At 37.9% G+C, this 19,270-nt stretch overlaps 1 protein-coding gene and 1 non-coding gene across 3 annotated transcripts in view; both read right to left on the reverse strand.

The window, feature by feature from the left end:
* CCDC171 (coiled-coil domain containing 171) overlaps window positions 1–19,270 on the reverse strand; it is a 264,220-nt gene that overhangs the window by 151,994 nt on the left and 92,956 nt on the right. For both annotated transcript variants that reach the window (XM_059656616.1, XM_059656615.1), the window contains 2 exons: window positions 12,660–13,164; window positions 11,804–11,920 (listed from right to left, as the gene is read on the reverse strand). In XM_059656616.1, the coding sequence (XP_059512599.1) occupies window positions 11,804–11,920; window positions 12,660–13,164 (622 nt within the window). The remainder of the gene's footprint in view (window positions 1–11,803; window positions 11,921–12,659; window positions 13,165–19,270) is intronic.
* On the reverse strand, window positions 14,307–14,429 carry LOC132212878 (small nucleolar RNA SNORA71). Its single transcript, XR_009447819.1, has one exon. It is a non-coding gene; the product is annotated as a small nucleolar RNA SNORA71 (small nucleolar RNA).

The following is a 19,270-nucleotide window of genomic DNA, read 5'->3' on the forward strand; positions in this document are numbered from 1 at the left end:
ACCACTGTCCTGAAATGGAAACTCCTTGTGTTGAAAAGAAAAAGCTGGGTTCCAGAGAGGGCACCTGGCCCAGTGTCACAGGGCAAATCGCAAATAGAGGAAGCGATGATATGGAGAGTCCAGATCTTTACATTTTCAACCCATGTTCTTGTTGACACACTTCGCTGTGTGGCAAGCATAAGCGTAAGTTAAGAAGCCGTGTTGCTGCTTAAAGCTATTTCCATATTTCACCTCGTTTTGACACTGGTAGTGAATTGCTGGTCCTCGGGGGAGCTTTTCTTTAAAAAGAGGATTAAACTGTTTTTAAACATGAGTAAAAAAAAAAACTGTCCAAGGTTTCAGATGTACAAAGGGAGAGGTTTTAAATAAAGACAAGTGTGTGCCTGTTAAAAAAAAACAAAAAAACTTATAAATATAGCCCCGGCCGGTGTGGCTCAGTGGATAGAGCGTCAGCCTGCAAACTAAAAGGTCCCAGGTTTGATTCCGGTCAAGGGTACATGCCCGGGTTGTGGGCTCAATCCCCAGTGGGGGACTTGCAGAAGGCAACCAATCCATGATTCTTCTCTTATCATGGATGTTTCTATCTCTCTCTCTCTCCCTCTTCCTTCCTCTCTGAAATTAATAAAAATATATTTTTAAAAAACTTATAAATATATACCAATAACTACTTATTACTACAAATATCTTTACTTACTGCTTTGAACTTCCTAAGCGTGAAACCTCAATGTTATGCTAAATACAATCTAGATTTCTGAGTTTTGCCTGAAATTGTTGCCACGACCTCTAGAAAGTTAGCTCAAAGTATACAAAGTTCCGATTACTAATAGCAGGGGTATGTATATTTGGGTCATCTATCTTCTAGATAATTAAGATTCCAATTATATGTTAAAATGTGTAAATGTGTAACAAAATATATTAACATTCTTCTCATATCCATATGCTTCTGTATGTGGACAGAAATATTTCAAAGCAAATCGGCACATTTGTTTCTAGCTTGAGAAATTGAGCCTGGACCATTCATTTGAAAATATTCAATTATCTGAAGGGTTCTTTAGTCCAGTCCCATGATGATTGATATTCCAGCCCTTCGGTGGAAGTAACATTCTCCCCTGTTTGAGGTAAATGATCTCTTGCAGGCACACCATTTGGATACCTAGAAAAGGTAATTTATCTCAAGTGGGCAAGCACTTTAATGAAAGCAAAGAAGGTTGCCACCTGTCCAGTATTTGCAGAGGCAACATGGATACTGGGGTCTCTGTCCACTGTCTACAAGTACATCGTTAAAGTTTAAGAAGGTAGCAGGGGCAACCACCTTTAGCACTTTCTAAGCAGTGACTTAGCTGCCATATTGAACTTTTTTTAATATATTTTATTGATATTTTACAGAGAGGAAAGGAGAGGAGTAGAGAGTTAGAAACATCGATGAGAGAGAAACATCGATCAGCTGCCTCCTGCACACTCCCCACTGGGGATGTGCCCGCAACCAAGGTACATGCCCTTGACCGGAATCAAACCTGGGACCCTTGAGTCCACAGGCCGAATATTGAACTTTTAGTTTCATTTAAAGATTTAAAATAATATACCAGTATTACTCTAAAGTGTGAGACATCAGTACACACACAAAAAAAGAGATAAAACAAACATTTTTTATAATTACATATACAATGGACTTCGCTAGGCAGATTACATTTACTCCAAATAACTCTATGAGGTGGGAACTTTTCTTACTCACATTTTACATATGAAGACACTGAAGCTGAAAAGGGATTAAGTAATTTTCCTAATGCCACACACATAGTAAGCAATTTAACCCAGATTCAAATCTAGAGTCAAAATTATTAATTCATACTCTAGTACATATCGAACATGTTTAATTTTCTCTCCTAGTAAATGTTTAAATTTCCTCTCCTAAATACTTAATAGTATGTGTATTAATTTAAAACTCTAAAAAATATAAGCACCTACTTTTTTAAAAAAATAATTTACTTATTTTTTTCACCTTAGAACAAAAATAATACAACTACTTGGTTTGGGCACACACGTACCAGTTTTCCTGGGGCTAAAGTGCCAATGATGCCATCAATTTGTAGTTCTGACATGTAAAACTGTTTAAATTTTCAGCAAGTTCTTCAAAAAGAAAAAACAGTTCTAAGAACTATCTTCTTTCATTTCAGAATTTTCAGATTATTTCCTATACTTTCCCAAGGTTTTGACACTTTTGTTTCCCAATTCATTGAAAAAATTAAGATACTGCTCACAACATTAGATGATTCAAGAGATATGAATAGATTACAAATCAAAGCTGAACCGATTGATATTTCTGATACCTGTGGTATAAAAATAACCTATTATGAATTGGTCAATAACTGATGGAATGAGCAACTAACAAATATTGCCCAGACATTAAAAATCATTCTCTAGAAAAATATTAATATAAATGAAGAAAATCCTCAAAAAATGACTTTTTAAAAACTAAAGCAATAATATTTACCATAAGCAAAGCACAGCATCACTCCTATGAGATTCATGCCAAAAAAATGCATAAGCTGAAGCTCATCACATGAGGAAACAAGTCAAAATTGAGAGATAGTCTACAAATAGCTGGCCTATAATCTTCAAGGTCATGATGGTCAAGGAACTCTTCCATACAGAGGAAGACTAAAGAAACATGACTAAACGCAACACAATGCTAAACCAGATGCTTCTGCTATGAAAGACAAGATTGAGGAAACAAATGGGGTGTGAATGGTGGTAATGTATCAATGGTAGTTTTCTGATGTTAATCACTGCACTCTTGTTATGTACAGGACTGTCTTTGAAATGCACAGTAAAATATGAGAAAGTCATGGGGCATCATGTCAGCAACTTGCTCTCAGATCATGGGGGGGGGGGGGGGAAGAGTTCTCTGTAGTGTACTTGCAACTTTTCTGTAAATTTATTATATCAAAATAATTTTTAAATGAAAATATAAAACAGTATGTAGTCTATGATGTCATTTGTCACATTCGCTAATCTGTCGGGAGGGAGGGAAAGAGGGAGGCAGAGTGGGCAGTGGAATAAAATAGATTGGAAGAACATACACAACTGTTAACAGTAACTATTCCTGTATGATGGGAAACTGTTTTTGTTATTGTCGTTCTCTGATTATTTTTTCAAGTTTTCTGAATTGACCAGTTTCCTTTTACAACGGAGGCAGTAGATGTGGAGGTAATTTATTGTTTGAATCTGAATCCTCTCTATTGCAGGCATTGCTGATTAGCTGATCCATCCCATCCACAAACTCTCCCTTGTCTTTTGCCAGCTTCCATCTAACCAGCTAGGGATAACCATGTGATCAGTTCAGGCCAATGAAACAATTGCAGAAACCTGCTGGGGGTTGGAGGAGGGCTTTGGGGAAAGCTTTTGCTTTCCTAATAAAGGGATATTATTCAGCAGCCATGATTTCACATCTTAACAGCTTTCTTGAGATATAATTCACACACAATACAATTCACCCATTTAAAATGTACATATCAACGGTTTTTTATATATTCACAGAACCATGCAATCATCATCACAAGTAATTTTATAACTTAGTCACCCCAAAAAGAAACACCGTACCTATTAGCAGTCATTTCCCGTAACCCCCAACAACCTACCTGGCCTCGGGCAACCACTAATCAACTCTCTGCCTCTAGATTTGCCTAATCTGAACATTTCAAATACAGGTATACATTGGAGATATTGAGGATTAGGTTCCAGACCACCGCAACAAAATAAAAATCACAAGAAAGCTAGTCACACAAATTTTTTTGTATTCTAGTGCATATAAAAGTCATGTTTACACTATATGTTAGTCTATTAAGTGTGCAACAGAATTATGTCCTGAAAAACAATGTATACACTTTAATTTTAAAATACCTTATTGCTAAAAATGCTAATCTTCCTCTGAGCCTTCAGTGTTCCCAGCTGCTGACTGATCAGGGTGGTGGTTGAGGAAGGTTCGAGTAGCCGTGGCAATATTTTAAAATAAGAGTGCAATGACGTGTGCTGCATGGATTGACTCTTCCTTTCATGAAGGCATGGGATGATGTTTGATAGCGTTCTAATCACTGTGACCTTTCAAAATTGGAGTCAATCCTCTCAAACTCTGCTTTTGTTTTATCAGCTAAGTTTATGTAATATTTTAAGTCCTCTGTTGTCATTTCATCTAATCTTTGCATCATCTGCATCAGGATTAGATTCCACCTCCCAGAACAACCTTCTTTACTCATCGATGAGAAGTAACTCTCATCTGTGAAAGTTTTACCCTGAGACTGCAACAATTGAGTCACATCTTCAGCCCCACTTCCAACCCTAGTTCTCTTGCTATTTCCACCCACATCTTCAGTTACTTCCTCCACTGAAGCCTTGAAACCATCAAAGTCATCCTTGAGAGTTGGAATCAACTTCTTCCAAACTCCTGTCCATGTTGATATCTGACTTCTTCCCATGAATCATAAATGTTCTTAATGGCAACCACAAGGGTGAATGCTTTCCAGAAGATTTTCAATGGACTCTGCCCAGATCCATCAGAGGAATCAGTAACTATGGCATCTGTAACTTACCAAATGTATTTCTTGAGTAAGATTTCTAAGTTGAAATTACTACTTGAACCAGAGGCTGCAGAATGGATGTTGTGTTAGCAGGCATGAAAATAGCATTAGTCTCATTGCACAACTCCACTAGAGCTCTTGGGTGACCATCTGCATTGTCAATGAGCAGTAATATTTTGAAAGAAATCTTTTTCTCTGTACAGTAAATCTCAATAGTGGGCTTAAAATATTCAATAAACCATGTTGTAAACAGATGTGCTGTCATCCAAACTTTGTTGTTCCATTTATAGAGCATGGGCAGAGTAGATTTAGCATAATTCTTAAGAGTCCTAACATTTACAGATGGTACATGAGCACTGGCTTCAACTTAGTCACCAGCTGCATCAGCCTCTAACGAGAGAGTCAGCTTGTCATTTGAAGCTTTAGAGCCAGGCATTGACTTCTCCTCTCTAGCTATGAAAATCCTAGATGGTATCTTTTTTTTTTTTTTTTTTTTTTTTTTAGAGAAAGATAACAATTCCTGACCTTTACTTGTGGTAAATAAATAAAAAACATAAAGCACATATGTACATACATTGAAATGATAGAACTTTTTTAAATTTTTTATTGATTAAGGTATTACAAATGTGTCTTTATCCCTCCCATTGTGGTATCTTATTGCAATACTAGAGGCCCAGTGCACGACATTCGTACACTCGGGGGCCGGGGATCCCTCAGCTGGGCCTGTGCCCTCTCGCAGTCCAGGAGCCCTTGGGGATGTCCGACTGACGGCTTAGGCCCACTCCCCATGCGGGCCTAAGCCGTCAGTCGGGCATCTTTTGCTTTGCCGCGGAGGGGGGAAAGGCTCCCGCCACCGCTGCGCATGCCAGCCCAGCTCAGGGCTTCTGGCTGAGCGGCACTCCCCCTGTGGGAGCACACTGACCACCAGGGGGCAGCTCCTGCATTAAGCGCCTGACCCCTGGTGGTCAGTGTGCATCATAGCGACTGGTCATTCTGCTGTTCGGTTGATTTGCATATTACCCTTTTATTATATAGTATAAGGCTGTTTTGTCTACATTGAAAATCTGTTTTTCAGTGTAGCCATGAACATTAGCTATCTTAGTTGGACCTTCTGGGAACCTTGCTGCAGCTTCTACATCAGCACCAGCTGCTTCACCTTGGACTTCTATGTTATGAGCTTGCTCTTTCTTTAAACCTCATGAACCTCATGAACCACTTCTGCTAGCTTCAGACTTTTCTTCTGCAGCTTCCTTACCTTTCTCAACCTTCAGAGAATTGCAGAGAGTTGGCCTTGCTCGGGATTAGGCTTTGGCTTAAGGGATAGTTACAGCTAGTTAGATCTTCTATCCAGACCACTAAAAATTTCTCCATAATAGCACTAAGGCTGCTTTCGCTTTCTTATCATTCACGCATTCACTTTTCATTTCCTTCAGGAACTTTTCCTTTGCATTCACAACTTGGCTGTTTGACACAAGAGGCCTAGCTTTCAGCCTATCTCAGCTTTTGTCATACCTTCCTCACTAGCTTAATCATTTCTAACTTTTGATTTAAAGTGAGAGACGTGTGACTCTTCCTTTCATATGAACACTCAGAGGCCACAGTAGGGTTAACTAGCTGAATTTCAATATTATTGTGTCTCAAAGAACAGGGAGGCTTGAAGAGAAGGAGAGCGATGGAACGGCTGCTCAGTGGAGCATCAGAACACTCTCAACATTCATCAAATAAGTCCACCATCTTACATGGGTGCAGTTTTTGGAGCCTCAAAACAATTGCAATGGTAACATCTAAAAATCACTGATCACAGATCACCCTAACAAATCTATATATACCAGAGGCCCGATGCACAAAATTCGTGCAAGGGATTCAGCCCTCGCAGCCATGGCAGTTTGCCTCAGCCCTCGCAGCCCCGGCTTTGTCCAGAAGGTGGTCTGGAAGGATGTCCGGAAGAACATCCAGAAGGTCATTCAGCTGTCTGGTCTAATTAGCATATTACGCTTTTATTATCTACACTAATAAAAGAGAAACATGCAAATTGGTGTCACTCTGCTACACCCACCAGCCAATAAGGATGGGTATGCAAATTAACCCAACAAAGATGTCAGTTAATTTGCATATGCAGGCACCAAGCGAAGACTGAAGACTGAAGACAATGGAAGACTGAAGAGGCTTGGATTCTCTGCTGTGGTAGGAGCGGCGAAGCCTTGAGGCTTGGCTTCTCTGCTGCAGCCAGAGTGAAGGACTGGGTCCCGTGTGCCATAGGAAAACCAGTGCCGGTAGCCAGGGGAAGGAAGGCCTATTGCATGAATCAGGCCTCTAGTTATAGATTAAAGCCCAGAGACCAGAACAGTGGAATGACCAGAACAATGGTGGCTATGATGTGCACTGCAGCAGCCAACCAGCCTGATCTGGGCCCTGATCAGCGTCCCCTCCCAACCCCCACCCAGCCTGGCCCCTGATCGGCCCCCAACACCCTGATCATGGGTGGGGCCAGATGGCCAACCACCTGCGTCCCCTCCCCCCCACTGGCCCGGCTCAATGGGCCCCCATTGGGGTGGGCTGGCTGGACCCCACCTGCGCACAAATTCACATAATAATAATGAAAAAGTTTGAAATATTCCAAGAATTGCCAAAATGTGACACAAAGACACAAAGTGAACAAATGTTAGAAAATGGTGCTAGTAGACTTGCCTGATGCAGGGTTGCTAGAAGACTTCAATTTGTAAAAAACTCAATAAATGCAAAGCACAATAAAGTGAACCATAATACAATGAAGTGTACCTGTGTTCTTTTGTAACTGGCTCCTTTCACTTAGCACAATGTTTTCAAGGTTCATCCCTGTGTAGCATGTATTAGTACTTCATTTCTTTTTATGGTCGCATAATATTTCATCATTTGTGTATTTATTCATTCGTTACTTGATGGACATTTAGGTTTATTATCATTTTTGGCTACTTTGCATAATGCTGCAATGAACATTTATGCATAAGTTTTTTGTATGGATATTTTTTCAGTTCTCTTGGATATATATTGATTTAACATTTTGAGGAGTTGCCAGGCTCTTTTCCAAAGCAGCTATATCATTTTTCATTCCCACCAGCAATATATGAATGCCTTCACATTCTGTCCTTTCCTTTTTCTTCCTGCCAAAAACAACCCTGATGCCTGAAAGCAGAGTAGCCAGTTTAAAACTAAGAGGTATAAACATGAAAATGCTAAGGATGGAAGAGCAGAAAGGAAGTCTGGATTTCTACCTACCTCCAGACTTTCTGTTATTTGAGAGGAAAAAAACTCTATATGGTTAAGCTAGTCTAAGTGAGGTCTTCTAATAGTTACAAAGGAAGCAAACCTGTGATGCCTCCCAACAACTTCACTATATCCAGAGGAAGAAATTTCTCCTTCATCTTTATATACGAATTTATAATAAAACCATGTTTTAAAAAGTTAGAGCTGTATGCAATATGTACATTGTCTTGAAATTTTAAGATAAACTAATATATTTTCACTTGATCTAATAAAAATTTTTATGAATTATTCTTTATTAGTCAGTTAATGCCATAAATCATAATAATATTAATAATATTTTAACTAAAAAGCAAGCAAACTAGTAAACAAAGACTACTTTAAACACTTTACAAATTAAGTAATTTAATTCTCTAAATAACTCTATGAGATCAGTAATACTACTATTCCCATTTAATAAAGAAGCTGAAGCACAGAGAATTTAAATAACTTGCCATATCACATAGCTGGTGTCAGAACCAGTATTCAAAAATCAGGCAGAATCCCTGGTTAACCCTACACTATGTTGACTCCATTGTAGGGTACTTAAGCAACTTCAGAATAGAAAATTAATAATTAGTAGTCTAAAAATGTGTACAGGTACACGTGCGTGTCTATCACTAATGTTATACCCTACTTTCATGGTGAGGTGGGTGGAAGAAACAATTTTTTTTATACCCATTCTATGCCAGGTACTGTACAAAATTTTAAAAAATATTATCTCATTAAATCCTCATAACAACCAGGAAGATGACACTATCTCCATTTATAGGTAAAGAATGTGAGTGCAATAAGGTTAAGTAACTTTCTCAATTTCGCATCACTAGTAACTAGCAGAGCTGGTTATAAAATCAAATCTGTCTTGTTCAAAGCCAATGCTCTTTCTACCATACAATAATGCTTACCTATTTAGATAATTCATATTCCTAAATGATAAACTCATCATGACTATATATATTACAGCTTTACCTTTATTACCCTCACTATTATCTGTTGATAGACTCTCATATACTTTAACTGTCAGAAAATATTTTCCCATCCTTTCTGCTAATATATCTGAAATTTCTATGACTAGGAAACACTTAAAAATGAAAACATCACTGTTGGGGAACACAAGAGACTTGGTTGGAAAATCTGTAAGGAGGACATTCTGATAGAAGGGAAATGTGTGGAAGGCCGCCTGCCCTGTTTATCGGAATTCCGACTTCGGGGAGACTTAGGGAAGTGTAGAAGATGGTGCCCCAAATTGTTCCTTGATCTTTCCAAACAAGTCTGTGCATGAGCAGACCCCTGGATGTTTACTGGAATCCTTATGCTTAATCCCTGGATGCCCTTGCCTAGAGGACAATGTAAATATATCTGTCCTCCCAAGATTACTCACCCTACTAATTGTATCTAAAAGATAAACTTTATCTCAAACTGCTGTTACAATAAAGGGTTAACAAGGCAGGCAATCAAGGCTGCCTGGTGACTTTGGCCAGGCTGCCCCTTAGCCCTCTCTTTCACAGTTGTGTCAGAGTAATCCATTCATCCGTCGCTCAGGGTCTGTTGGCCAGCACCAGTACATGACCTAAAAAATTAATATATTAACCCCTCATCGTGTTTTAAAAGAATTATCCCAGATAGCTAAGTCATCTCTGCAGAAGGTCCATACTGACCATTTTGTACTCATCCAATAATACATAATTATCTACCTATCCAGATCATATATCTTCCAATACTCTTCAAGACTTTGGTACATCAATTATTCTCCCTCTCTAAGAAGAACTTTCTCTTCCCTAAATAGTGTTCATCAGCCAACAACATTTAAAGCTTTCTCTAAAAATAAGTTTCCCTGAACTTGCTGTTTCCCTCAATCTATTTGAGGCACAACCAGGTTCTACCATCAAAGGCAGCTCTGTTCCTGGAGACTGGCAGACACTTAAAGACACCACTCTTGGTCTATCTCCTACTTGAGAGGTCTTACCTGCATATTTTTATCAGGGTCTCAAGAACCACTGTGTCAATATTTTAACAGGGTCCACTGCCTACTCTTATAAAACCTCTACAGTCCGATCCCATGCCAATGATTGAAATTTCCTCCAACAATTCCCCAATATGGTTATTAGAAAATACACTTTAGGAATAGCCATCAATAAGCCAGGTCTGCTAGGCATGGATTTCCATTCTCACCTATTTAATGTCCCTTCTTCCTATTCTGTGCTTCCTGCCACTTCTGCATCTCTGCTTGAGCTATGCCCTTCTTCTGAAGGCTATCTCTCCTCTCTAACTTACTCTCACTTTAGGCCCAATTAAATTACTAGTTCCACCCTGAAGCCTGCCCAGTACTCATATGCCCACATTGCACTGTACTGTCCATGGATGTTTACATTTAAAGCCTGTACTGCTCCACCCACTCCTTCGTTACATTTTGCCTAACATTGTTCATGAATTGTCATCTTGTACTATAACCACTGCGCATATTTGCTAGAGGGCCAAATCAAGCCACATATTTTTCTTTTATCTCCTAGAGTTATAAGGGGGAAATGTATTAAATAAAGTAATAATATAAAAACAAGATTAGAACTTAAAAAAACATCAATCTACTATTAAGTGTCCACATACCTACAGAGAATAAGACTAACACAAATAATCTGTTTATGAAAATAAATCCAAAATTTTTTATTAACTTCTTTCAAGACTATTAGTTTTGTTTTGAAGTTATAATACCAACATTCTTAAAATATATTTATTTAGACTTTTAAGATTCCAAATTCAATACGTTGAGGCAATACATTAAAAAAGCATATTGCTTACCAGCATCAATCACCACAATCTAAAAATAATCTCTGAATCATAAATTTCCTTCTACAAGAGCCTATGTTTAGGTTTAGATATTTGAAATTACAATAAATGATCTGTATTTACATAACAGAGTTGTCTAAAAAATTAAATTACATTCCAAGTTATTATTTCATTAATGCTTATAACATTTATTAAGCAGGAAAGTATTAACAAGTTCATTATACTATTTGCACTATTAACATGTCTGAAATGACAATACTTAGTCCAATGACATGGCTTAACCAGTAGGTGACTAATCTCTTCTAGCATAGAGAAATTAGTTTTCATTGAATTTTTCACACAAACATATCATGCAATCTTAGTCATGAAAAACAAATGTGAATTTTAGACCTTTGGAAATTACAAATTATACGTGGTTCCATACATGGTAGAAACAGACTATTCAAATTAACTCCCTTTAAAATTAATTAGAAAAAATAAAAACATATCACCAAATGAGAGAGAAAAATTTTGTACTGATTCAGTTATTACTCAAACTTCTAAAATTTATAGTCAGAAAGAGAAATGAAAAAAAGACAAACATTTGAAAGAACATTATCAGAATTATTTAATTAAAAAAGCTAATGATGAGCTTTCTATAAAAAAGTCAGATCTCAAAGGGAAAAAATAAAGTGGCTACATTTACCAAGAAATATCATTTAATTTTCCCATAAATAAAGACAAAATTACCCATAAAAATTTACACTAATTCTAGACTGTCAAACCTCAGAGGGAAGGTAGAAGAGGGTGGGGTAAGGGGGAGAGATCAACCAAAGGACTTGTATGCATCATATAAGCATAATCAATGGACACAGACACCAAGGGGGTGAGAGCATGGGGGGGGGCAGGGGGGCGGGGGGGTAGGGGAGAAAGGGGGGCATAAGCACACATATGTAATACTTTAATCAGTAAAGAAAAAATGAATAAATAGATAAAATAATGGAAAAAAATTTACACTAATTCTCTACTTCATTAAATATAGATTTAACAATCTCCCTTACCTGAGAAAAGAAAGTCGAGAACAAATATATTTTCTTTCTATATTGTTTATTAGAATTTGTACGATAAAGCATTTTTTGACATTTGCTCTTAAATGTATTTTGAGAGGACAAAAGAGGGAATCATACCTGTTTTACTAATGACTTCCTGTAACTCAGCCATGGAAGCGATTATTGCAGCAAGAAGGTCAGAGCTGGTGAGCCAGCTAAGCGCTTGCAAACAACGTAACTGCTCCTTTTGATGTTCTACAAAAATAGAAAAAATCCATCATGCAAGGCTACAAAAATTTATTAAAATCATGTTAAAAATGCATGGCAATGTTTAGCCATTTAAGAAATAGATCAAAACTGGTAGACAGAACTTTGCCTGGGGCAGGAAAGTCTATAAGAAATATTAGATTTGATTGACTTTATTTATATGTGACTGTTAACTGACAAAACAAAGAAAGGAGGAAATTTTCTTTGGTTCTACTTATATTACTTAATAGCTTGCTTTTCAAAAGTTAAAATTGAAATTATTGTTTCCTCAGAATAGTCAAACATTCCAAGTATATTAGCTGAGAATTTTATATTTGTATCCCTTTCATTGAGTTCTTCAATAGATTTTTAACTCTGATCATTTTATACTGATTCACAGAAAGTAAAAATAAATTATACTGTTAATTAATTTTAAATAGGGCAGTCTGGATTGACTTAACTGAAAAACTGCTATATAAACTCTTCACTATACTGTGAAAAGAGCATTCAAATCTAATAAAGCTAGGCAAAGTTGAAATTATACATACTTGCTATTTTCTTTATAATTCAATCTTTATTAAAAAAATCAAAATCTAGCTTATACGTAAATATATTTCTACATATGTATGGGACAATGTTACATGAGTACACATTAAATGACTTTACATTTCTGCATAATGGAAAAACATATTCATACCACATGTCACTTACATTCAACTTAAATTTTAAAAAGCACAAATTATCTTACTTGGAAATTTGTGCTTGTCTTTGGGCTCTCCTGTACACACCAACATGCCTATGCCGTCTTTAAAACTCTCCATCCAGGTAAAAAGAGAGGCACATGACTGGCCCAAAACCTTGAGTCTGTTTGCTGCCAAAATTGCAATAACACCTTTCCGGAATACACGTATCAATCCTTTGAATGGTTTTTTCTTCATCTTGGCTTCCTCTTGCTTCTTTTCGTCTACAGTCGACAAAGCCTGGGCTAGAGTTCTAATTTCCAATTTGAACAACTCAAAGGTGTTGACCTGATCGTGGAGAAAATCTCTCTGTGTAGACAAGGCACACGACCGGCTGTAGAGAGGGTATAAGGCACCAGCCATCAGGGCGCAGGCTGCCAGCAAGGATGTTTGTTCCTTTTGAGTCTGTGATAACACATTTTTGATGCGTGAATTCTCAAGAACCAACTGTTCGTGTGACTTCTCAATACGGCTCAATTGGTCCGTATTTTTTTCAGCAATTTCTTGAAATTTCTATAAGAAGAAAAGTCATAATATGAAATAAACCAGTGTTTTATTAATTCCTCTTAGTAGGAAGAAAAACTTTTGCTGACAATCACTTCTTCAAAAGATCCATGTTTTAAAATATCCAACAAATACATAGTACGATAGAGCAACAGCAGGCCAAACAGCGTAGATCTGAATCTGCACATTGATTTTTTAAATCCTCTTACAAAGAAGTTTTATATAAACTAGAACACATAAATTTAAAAGTAATTCATAAATTTCCTGTACACATGAATATGTACACATATTTAGAAAAAAGAAAATTTCTCATCTTCCATTTCTCATAATTTCTCTTCCATTCCTCACTAACTTTTATTTCCTGCTTTTAAACAGAAATTACACCATCAATAGAGGTTTTCCTATATATAAGAAGACTTTGCTTTTGCCAAAATAAGCAAAGGGTTAAATCAATGATACGACAAATAGCACTTGACTGTGAGAAGGGACTCTCAGAACATAGTCTTATACTTCAGTTTCTTTCTTACCTTCCCAAGACAGAAGTCTGTACAAAGTACAGCTCCCGTACTGAGAGGAAATGCTAGTTGTAAGCTGGGCCTCAGCAGCAATCTGATCCTCTTTTCCTAATTAAAGGCACTTACATCCTAAAACTTAATTTGAAACACAAAGAAACTTTAACTGCAGACACTGTATTTTAATCACTAAAAAATAAACCAGCTCCCTATGAAGTCTTATGCCTAATCATTAAGGAATTGCTGAGGCAGAATAAATTTTAGAACATAACATCCAGATTTCCTTTACAGATTCATTTATCATTCAATGAACATTTATTGATTACTCACTAAATTCCATGTGCTAGGAACACAGACAAGTAAACCAATTATTACGGTAGAATGCTAAGACAGAGCTGTGCCAGATTGCCAGCGGTACACAAAAGGGAGTTTACACAAAATGACATTAACAGGCTTTTGGAGGATTATGGTAAACAACAAGTAGGAGTGAAGTTTTTTTTTGTTTTTTCTTTAAAAAACAAAACAAAACAAAAAACAAAACACCTCCACCGGTAAGGAAGCTAGCCATAGCTACCCTATAATAATTTAATGTAATCCTTATAAACCTTTAACAGCTTCATTTGGACTGTTTTTAGCTAGTGTGTGAAAGCTCCAGGGTGGAAGGGACAGCTGGACCCCTCAAACACGGGAAAATGCCTTTCAGCAATTTTCTCCCTGCACGGTCTGTGACCAGGGCACAGGGAGCCCATGATTCCATTTGGATCTTTTCTTAGGCAGGCGAGCAGCCATGACTTGACCATGGGCCTCTTTCTTTTCAAAAGCAGGCCAAAGGGGTTCAATTTGAATAAGGGGGTCAACGAGAAACAGAGAAAAATCATACTCTGTATATACATGGCAAAGCAAAGCACTATCTGCATTTTATGTGGGCATTAGGAAAATACTTCTCTTTGTATTATTTGTTCAGACTGCACTCTGTCTAAAATTTAATGTTGATCTTTGAGAGAGGTTTATAAAGAGTGTGTGTCTGATTCAATCTTTAGCCATGAACAGCTAAAAAATCAAAGGCATTTCTAAAACTTACCTTGGCAGGAAGACCTCAAAATGATAAGACTTGGAGAAAATCATGCAAACTCTTGATTACTCTGCAAGATGTGTGTCAAAGCCTAGCATGGACAATGTTGATGGGTGGTAGACAAAAGAATTCAAATATGTGGAAATATGCTGCTGAGGAAGTGACTTCTGAGGCGGAGGAGAGGTTCCCAAAGGTTTTGAGTGAGTGCAAGGACACTCAGAGGTACAGTCCTGAGTGCAAAAGAGTGAAGGAAGTATACAAGAGGCCACTCTCTGAAGGACTGCACTTCTTCGATTCTTTGTCTTGGGCAGGAAAAAGAATTGTATTTTAGATCTTATTTTAAATGTTCTCTATTAATCCCCTTGATTTATTATAACTCTTATCAAAAGTCTGATCCAGCTAGACCTATGAGAGACAAAGGCTTGCCCTCATCACATCTCCACTGATGGCTAAACTGTGGTGGCAGCATTCTATCCCTGGGATTGTGCCCCAGACCAACATACAAAGATACTTGTAAAGGAAGTGGTGTCCTGCTGGAAGCAGCTGAAAAAAAGCAAGAAACTCTGAGAAGCACTAGCCAGCTGAACTGCCTGGCAGCTGATGTGAGACACCCTTTTTAGAGAGGCAACTTTTAAGAAAAGGAAAAACTGCCCTAGCTGGTTTGGCTCAGTGGACAGAGCATTGGCCTGCGGACTGAAGGGTCCCAGGTTCAATTCCGGGCAAGGGCATGTACCTTGGTTGCGGGCACATCCCCAGTGGGGGGTGTGCAGGAGGCAGCTGATTGATGTTTCTCTCTCATCGATGTTTCTAACTCTCTATATCTCCCTCCCTTCCTCTCTGTAAAAAATCAATAAAATATATTTTAAAAAAAAAGAAAGAAAAGGAAAAACTGACACTTGAATGTTAGCTAGAGAAAGCAAGAAGACTGGCATGTAAAAACGTCAGAGCCAGGAAATAGGATAATATGTTCTAAGGAGGTGCAAATAACTCAGTACATCTAAAGAAAAGAGAAGGATGAAAATTTAAGAAGTAGGTTGAGTGGGAAAACATATTTGCCAATGTCATATCTGATAAGGGCCTAATCTCCAAAATTTATAGGGAACTCATACAACTTAACAAAAGGAAGATAAACAATCCAGTCAAAAAATGGGCAAAGGACCTAAATAGACAACTTTCAAAAGAGGACATTCAGAAAGCCAAGAGACATATGAAAACATGCTCAAAGTCACTAATCATCCGAGAGATGCAAATCAAAACAACAATGAGGTACCATCTCACACCTGTCAGAATGGCTATCATCAACAAATCAACAAACGACAAGTGCTGGAGAGGATGTGGAGAAAAAGGAACACTCGTGCACTGCTGGTGGGAATGCAGACTGGTGCAGCCACTATGGAAGATAGTATGGAGTTTCCTCAAAACTGAAAATGGAACTCCCATTTGACCCTGTGATCCCACTTCTAGGAATATATCCCAAGAAACCAGAAACACCAATCAGAAAGGATATATGCACCCATATGTTCATAGCAGCACAATTCACCATAGCTAAGATCTGGAAACAGCCTAAGTGCCCATCAGTAGATGAATGGATTAAAAAACTGTGGTACATCTACACGATGGAATACTATGCTGCTCTAAAAAGGAAGGAACTCTTACCATTTGCAACGTCATGGATGGAACTGGAGAGCATTATGCTAAGTGAAATAAGCCAGTCAATGAAGGAAAAATACCACATGATCTCACTCATTCATGGATAATAGAGACCATTATAAACTTTTGAACAATAATAGATACAGAGGCAGAGCTGCCTCAAACAGATTGTCAAATTGCAGCGGGAAGGCCGGAGAGGGTTGGGGGGCAGGAGGGAGGTGGGTAAGAGATCAACCGAAGGACTTGTATGCATGCATATAAGCATAACCAATGGACATAAGACACTGGGGGGTAGGGGAGGCCAGGGGATTGTCAAGGGCGGGGGGGAAAAAAGGACACATATGTAATACCCTTTGTAATACTTTAAGCAATAAAAAAAAAAGAAGTAGGTTGATAATAGATGATTAAGATAAGGAAATTAAACTTTACCTGAAAAGCTAAGAGAAGCTATAAAATCCTGGAACAGTCTCTATGCTTTGATAAATGGATGGGAGAATCAGAAACATGAAGACTGCCGTCCGTGCACCAAAAAGTTGCCGGTTCGGTTCCTAGTCAGAGCATATACCTAGGTTGCGTTCAGGAGGCAACCAATCCATGTTTCTCCCTCTCTCTCTCTCTCTCTCTCTCTCTCTCTCTCTCTCTCTCCCTTCCTTCCTCTCTCTCTAAAATCAATAAAAACATTTTTTTAAAAAAAAAGACAGCCAAGGGTAACTGCCAAAAGTAACTGCCAGAGTTGCAGAGAGTAGGGATGGAATTGGGGGAACAAATGGGAATTACAAAGTTTAATTCCATATTCTCTCCAAAATCAATTCCATCAGTTCAATTAGAGGATAATTCTAGAAAATCTGAGATAAAAGAGCCACACTAGTCATAGCTCCAGAGTAAAAATAAAACTGGACCTAGTCATGTTCCCGGTGGCTGCCTATTTACATATTCACAGATCTCAAAGTATCAGGCAGAAGTGTTTTTTCAACAAAAATTACTTTGTTGAATAAAAAATGGTGAAAAGACATATTTCCTCATGATATTTTAAATATTTCAAAATAATACTCAACATCGTTGGTCAAAATTAAATGGATTGCTGAAGGACAGTAAGCCCACTGTGGAAAGATTAACCAGTTTAGTGCATGATGGATCACAACTCCTCTACCGTGTACTTCCACTTCCACAAAACATCAGGTTAAAGCTAAAAGCATTTTAGAGAGACATCCAGAAATTGGTGGTTCTAGGATAAAAGGGTTAATTAACAAATGAATAAAAATTACTGGCCAGTGTGGTTCAGTGATTGAGTTTTGACCTATGAACCAGAAGGTTAAGTCATGGTTTGATTCCCCATTGGGGCACATGCCCAGGTTGCAAGCCCAGGTGGGGGGCATACTGGAGCTGGTGGATCATTGATGTTTCTATCACTTTATCTCTGTCCCTCTCTGAAATCAATAAAAATATATTTTAAAAAATAAACAAATAAATAAACTACACTACCTAAAATACCCCACTTCTCTCTATATAGAGCAAAACAGGAACCCACTGGAATTCTTTAAAAATAGAACTGAGATTCCTGACTTACACAGCCAGTTTTCATTGTAGGTCACCTTGTAGAAGTAGTGGCAATGTAATAAAGCAGTTGTTGAAGATCTTTATGCAAATTTTGATCATTTTTAGTGATTATATATTAAAAAGTACTGATTAATATTACTACCGCTATGGATGACTTCATGAGACTTATATAATTTCTATTGTAAGAAAGAAATTACCACATGATCTCACTCATTCATGGATAATAGAGACCATTATAAACTTTTGAACAATAATAGATACAGAGGCAGAGCTGCCTCAAACAGATTGTCAAATTGCAGCGGGAAGGCCGGGGAGGGTTGGGGGGCAGGAGGGAGGGGGGTAAGAGATCAACCGAAGGACTTGTATGCATGCATATAAGCATAACCAATGGACATAAGACACTGGGGGGTAGTGGAGGCCAGGGGATTGTCAAGGGCGGGGGGGGCGGGGGGGAAGGAAACATATGTAATACCCTTTGTAATACTTTAAGCAATAAAAAAAAAAGAGATGCCATTCACAATTGCTAAAAGAATAAGACAAAGAATATATGTGAAGTCTGTTTATAAATAAAAATAAACAATCTGTTGTTTATTTAACCATCTGTTGTCTTAAATCATTGTTGGTTTAAATAATTATAATCAAGATACCAAGTATCAATGTTTATTAAAAAATCAAACAGGTCAATATGAGTCACATAACTAAGATTAACAAAGTGGGATATTAGAATTCAAGATTTAAAAATAATAAAATTAAATTTTTAAGCTCTTGACAAATATTATGAGAGTTTTGTTCATTTCTTAACAATTACATTTCTGCATCCCTGCCATCTCGACTGCAATCCAGAACCACCACTCTGACTGTCCAGCAGCCATCTCCAGTTAGAGACTGCACAACCACAGCAAGCTAAGTATCCCATCCAGTTCTGTTAATTTTCCCCCTAAAAGTGTTCACAGTAGTCCTCTTTATCTCATTAAATGGCACCAACACCCACCAAATTATTCGAGTCCAAGCCTTTATAGTCAGTCTTAATTCTGCCTCCTTTCTTCACCCTATCCTCTGCATCCCCAAATCAAAGCATCAGCCAGCACAATGCACATCCTGATCCATCCCCTGCTCCCACTGCGGTTCTAGCTATCCCCACCGCCAGCCATTCATGCCCATTTCAACGCTGTCAAATTCTGTCAGTCCATCCTACTGCTTAAACTCTAGACCAAGGTCCTCTACTCAGGTCACAACACCCCCACGTGCCTTCCTTCTGTAAAGGCTGCACCCTCTCCCACAATCCTCAACTTGGAAAAGGAGAGAACGATCTGCTTCTTTACTT

The sequence above is a fragment of the Myotis daubentonii genome, chromosome 11 (genome assembly GCF_963259705.1).
Source record: "Myotis daubentonii chromosome 11, mMyoDau2.1, whole genome shotgun sequence".
NCBI classification, from domain to species: domain Eukaryota; kingdom Metazoa; phylum Chordata; class Mammalia; order Chiroptera; family Vespertilionidae; genus Myotis; species Myotis daubentonii.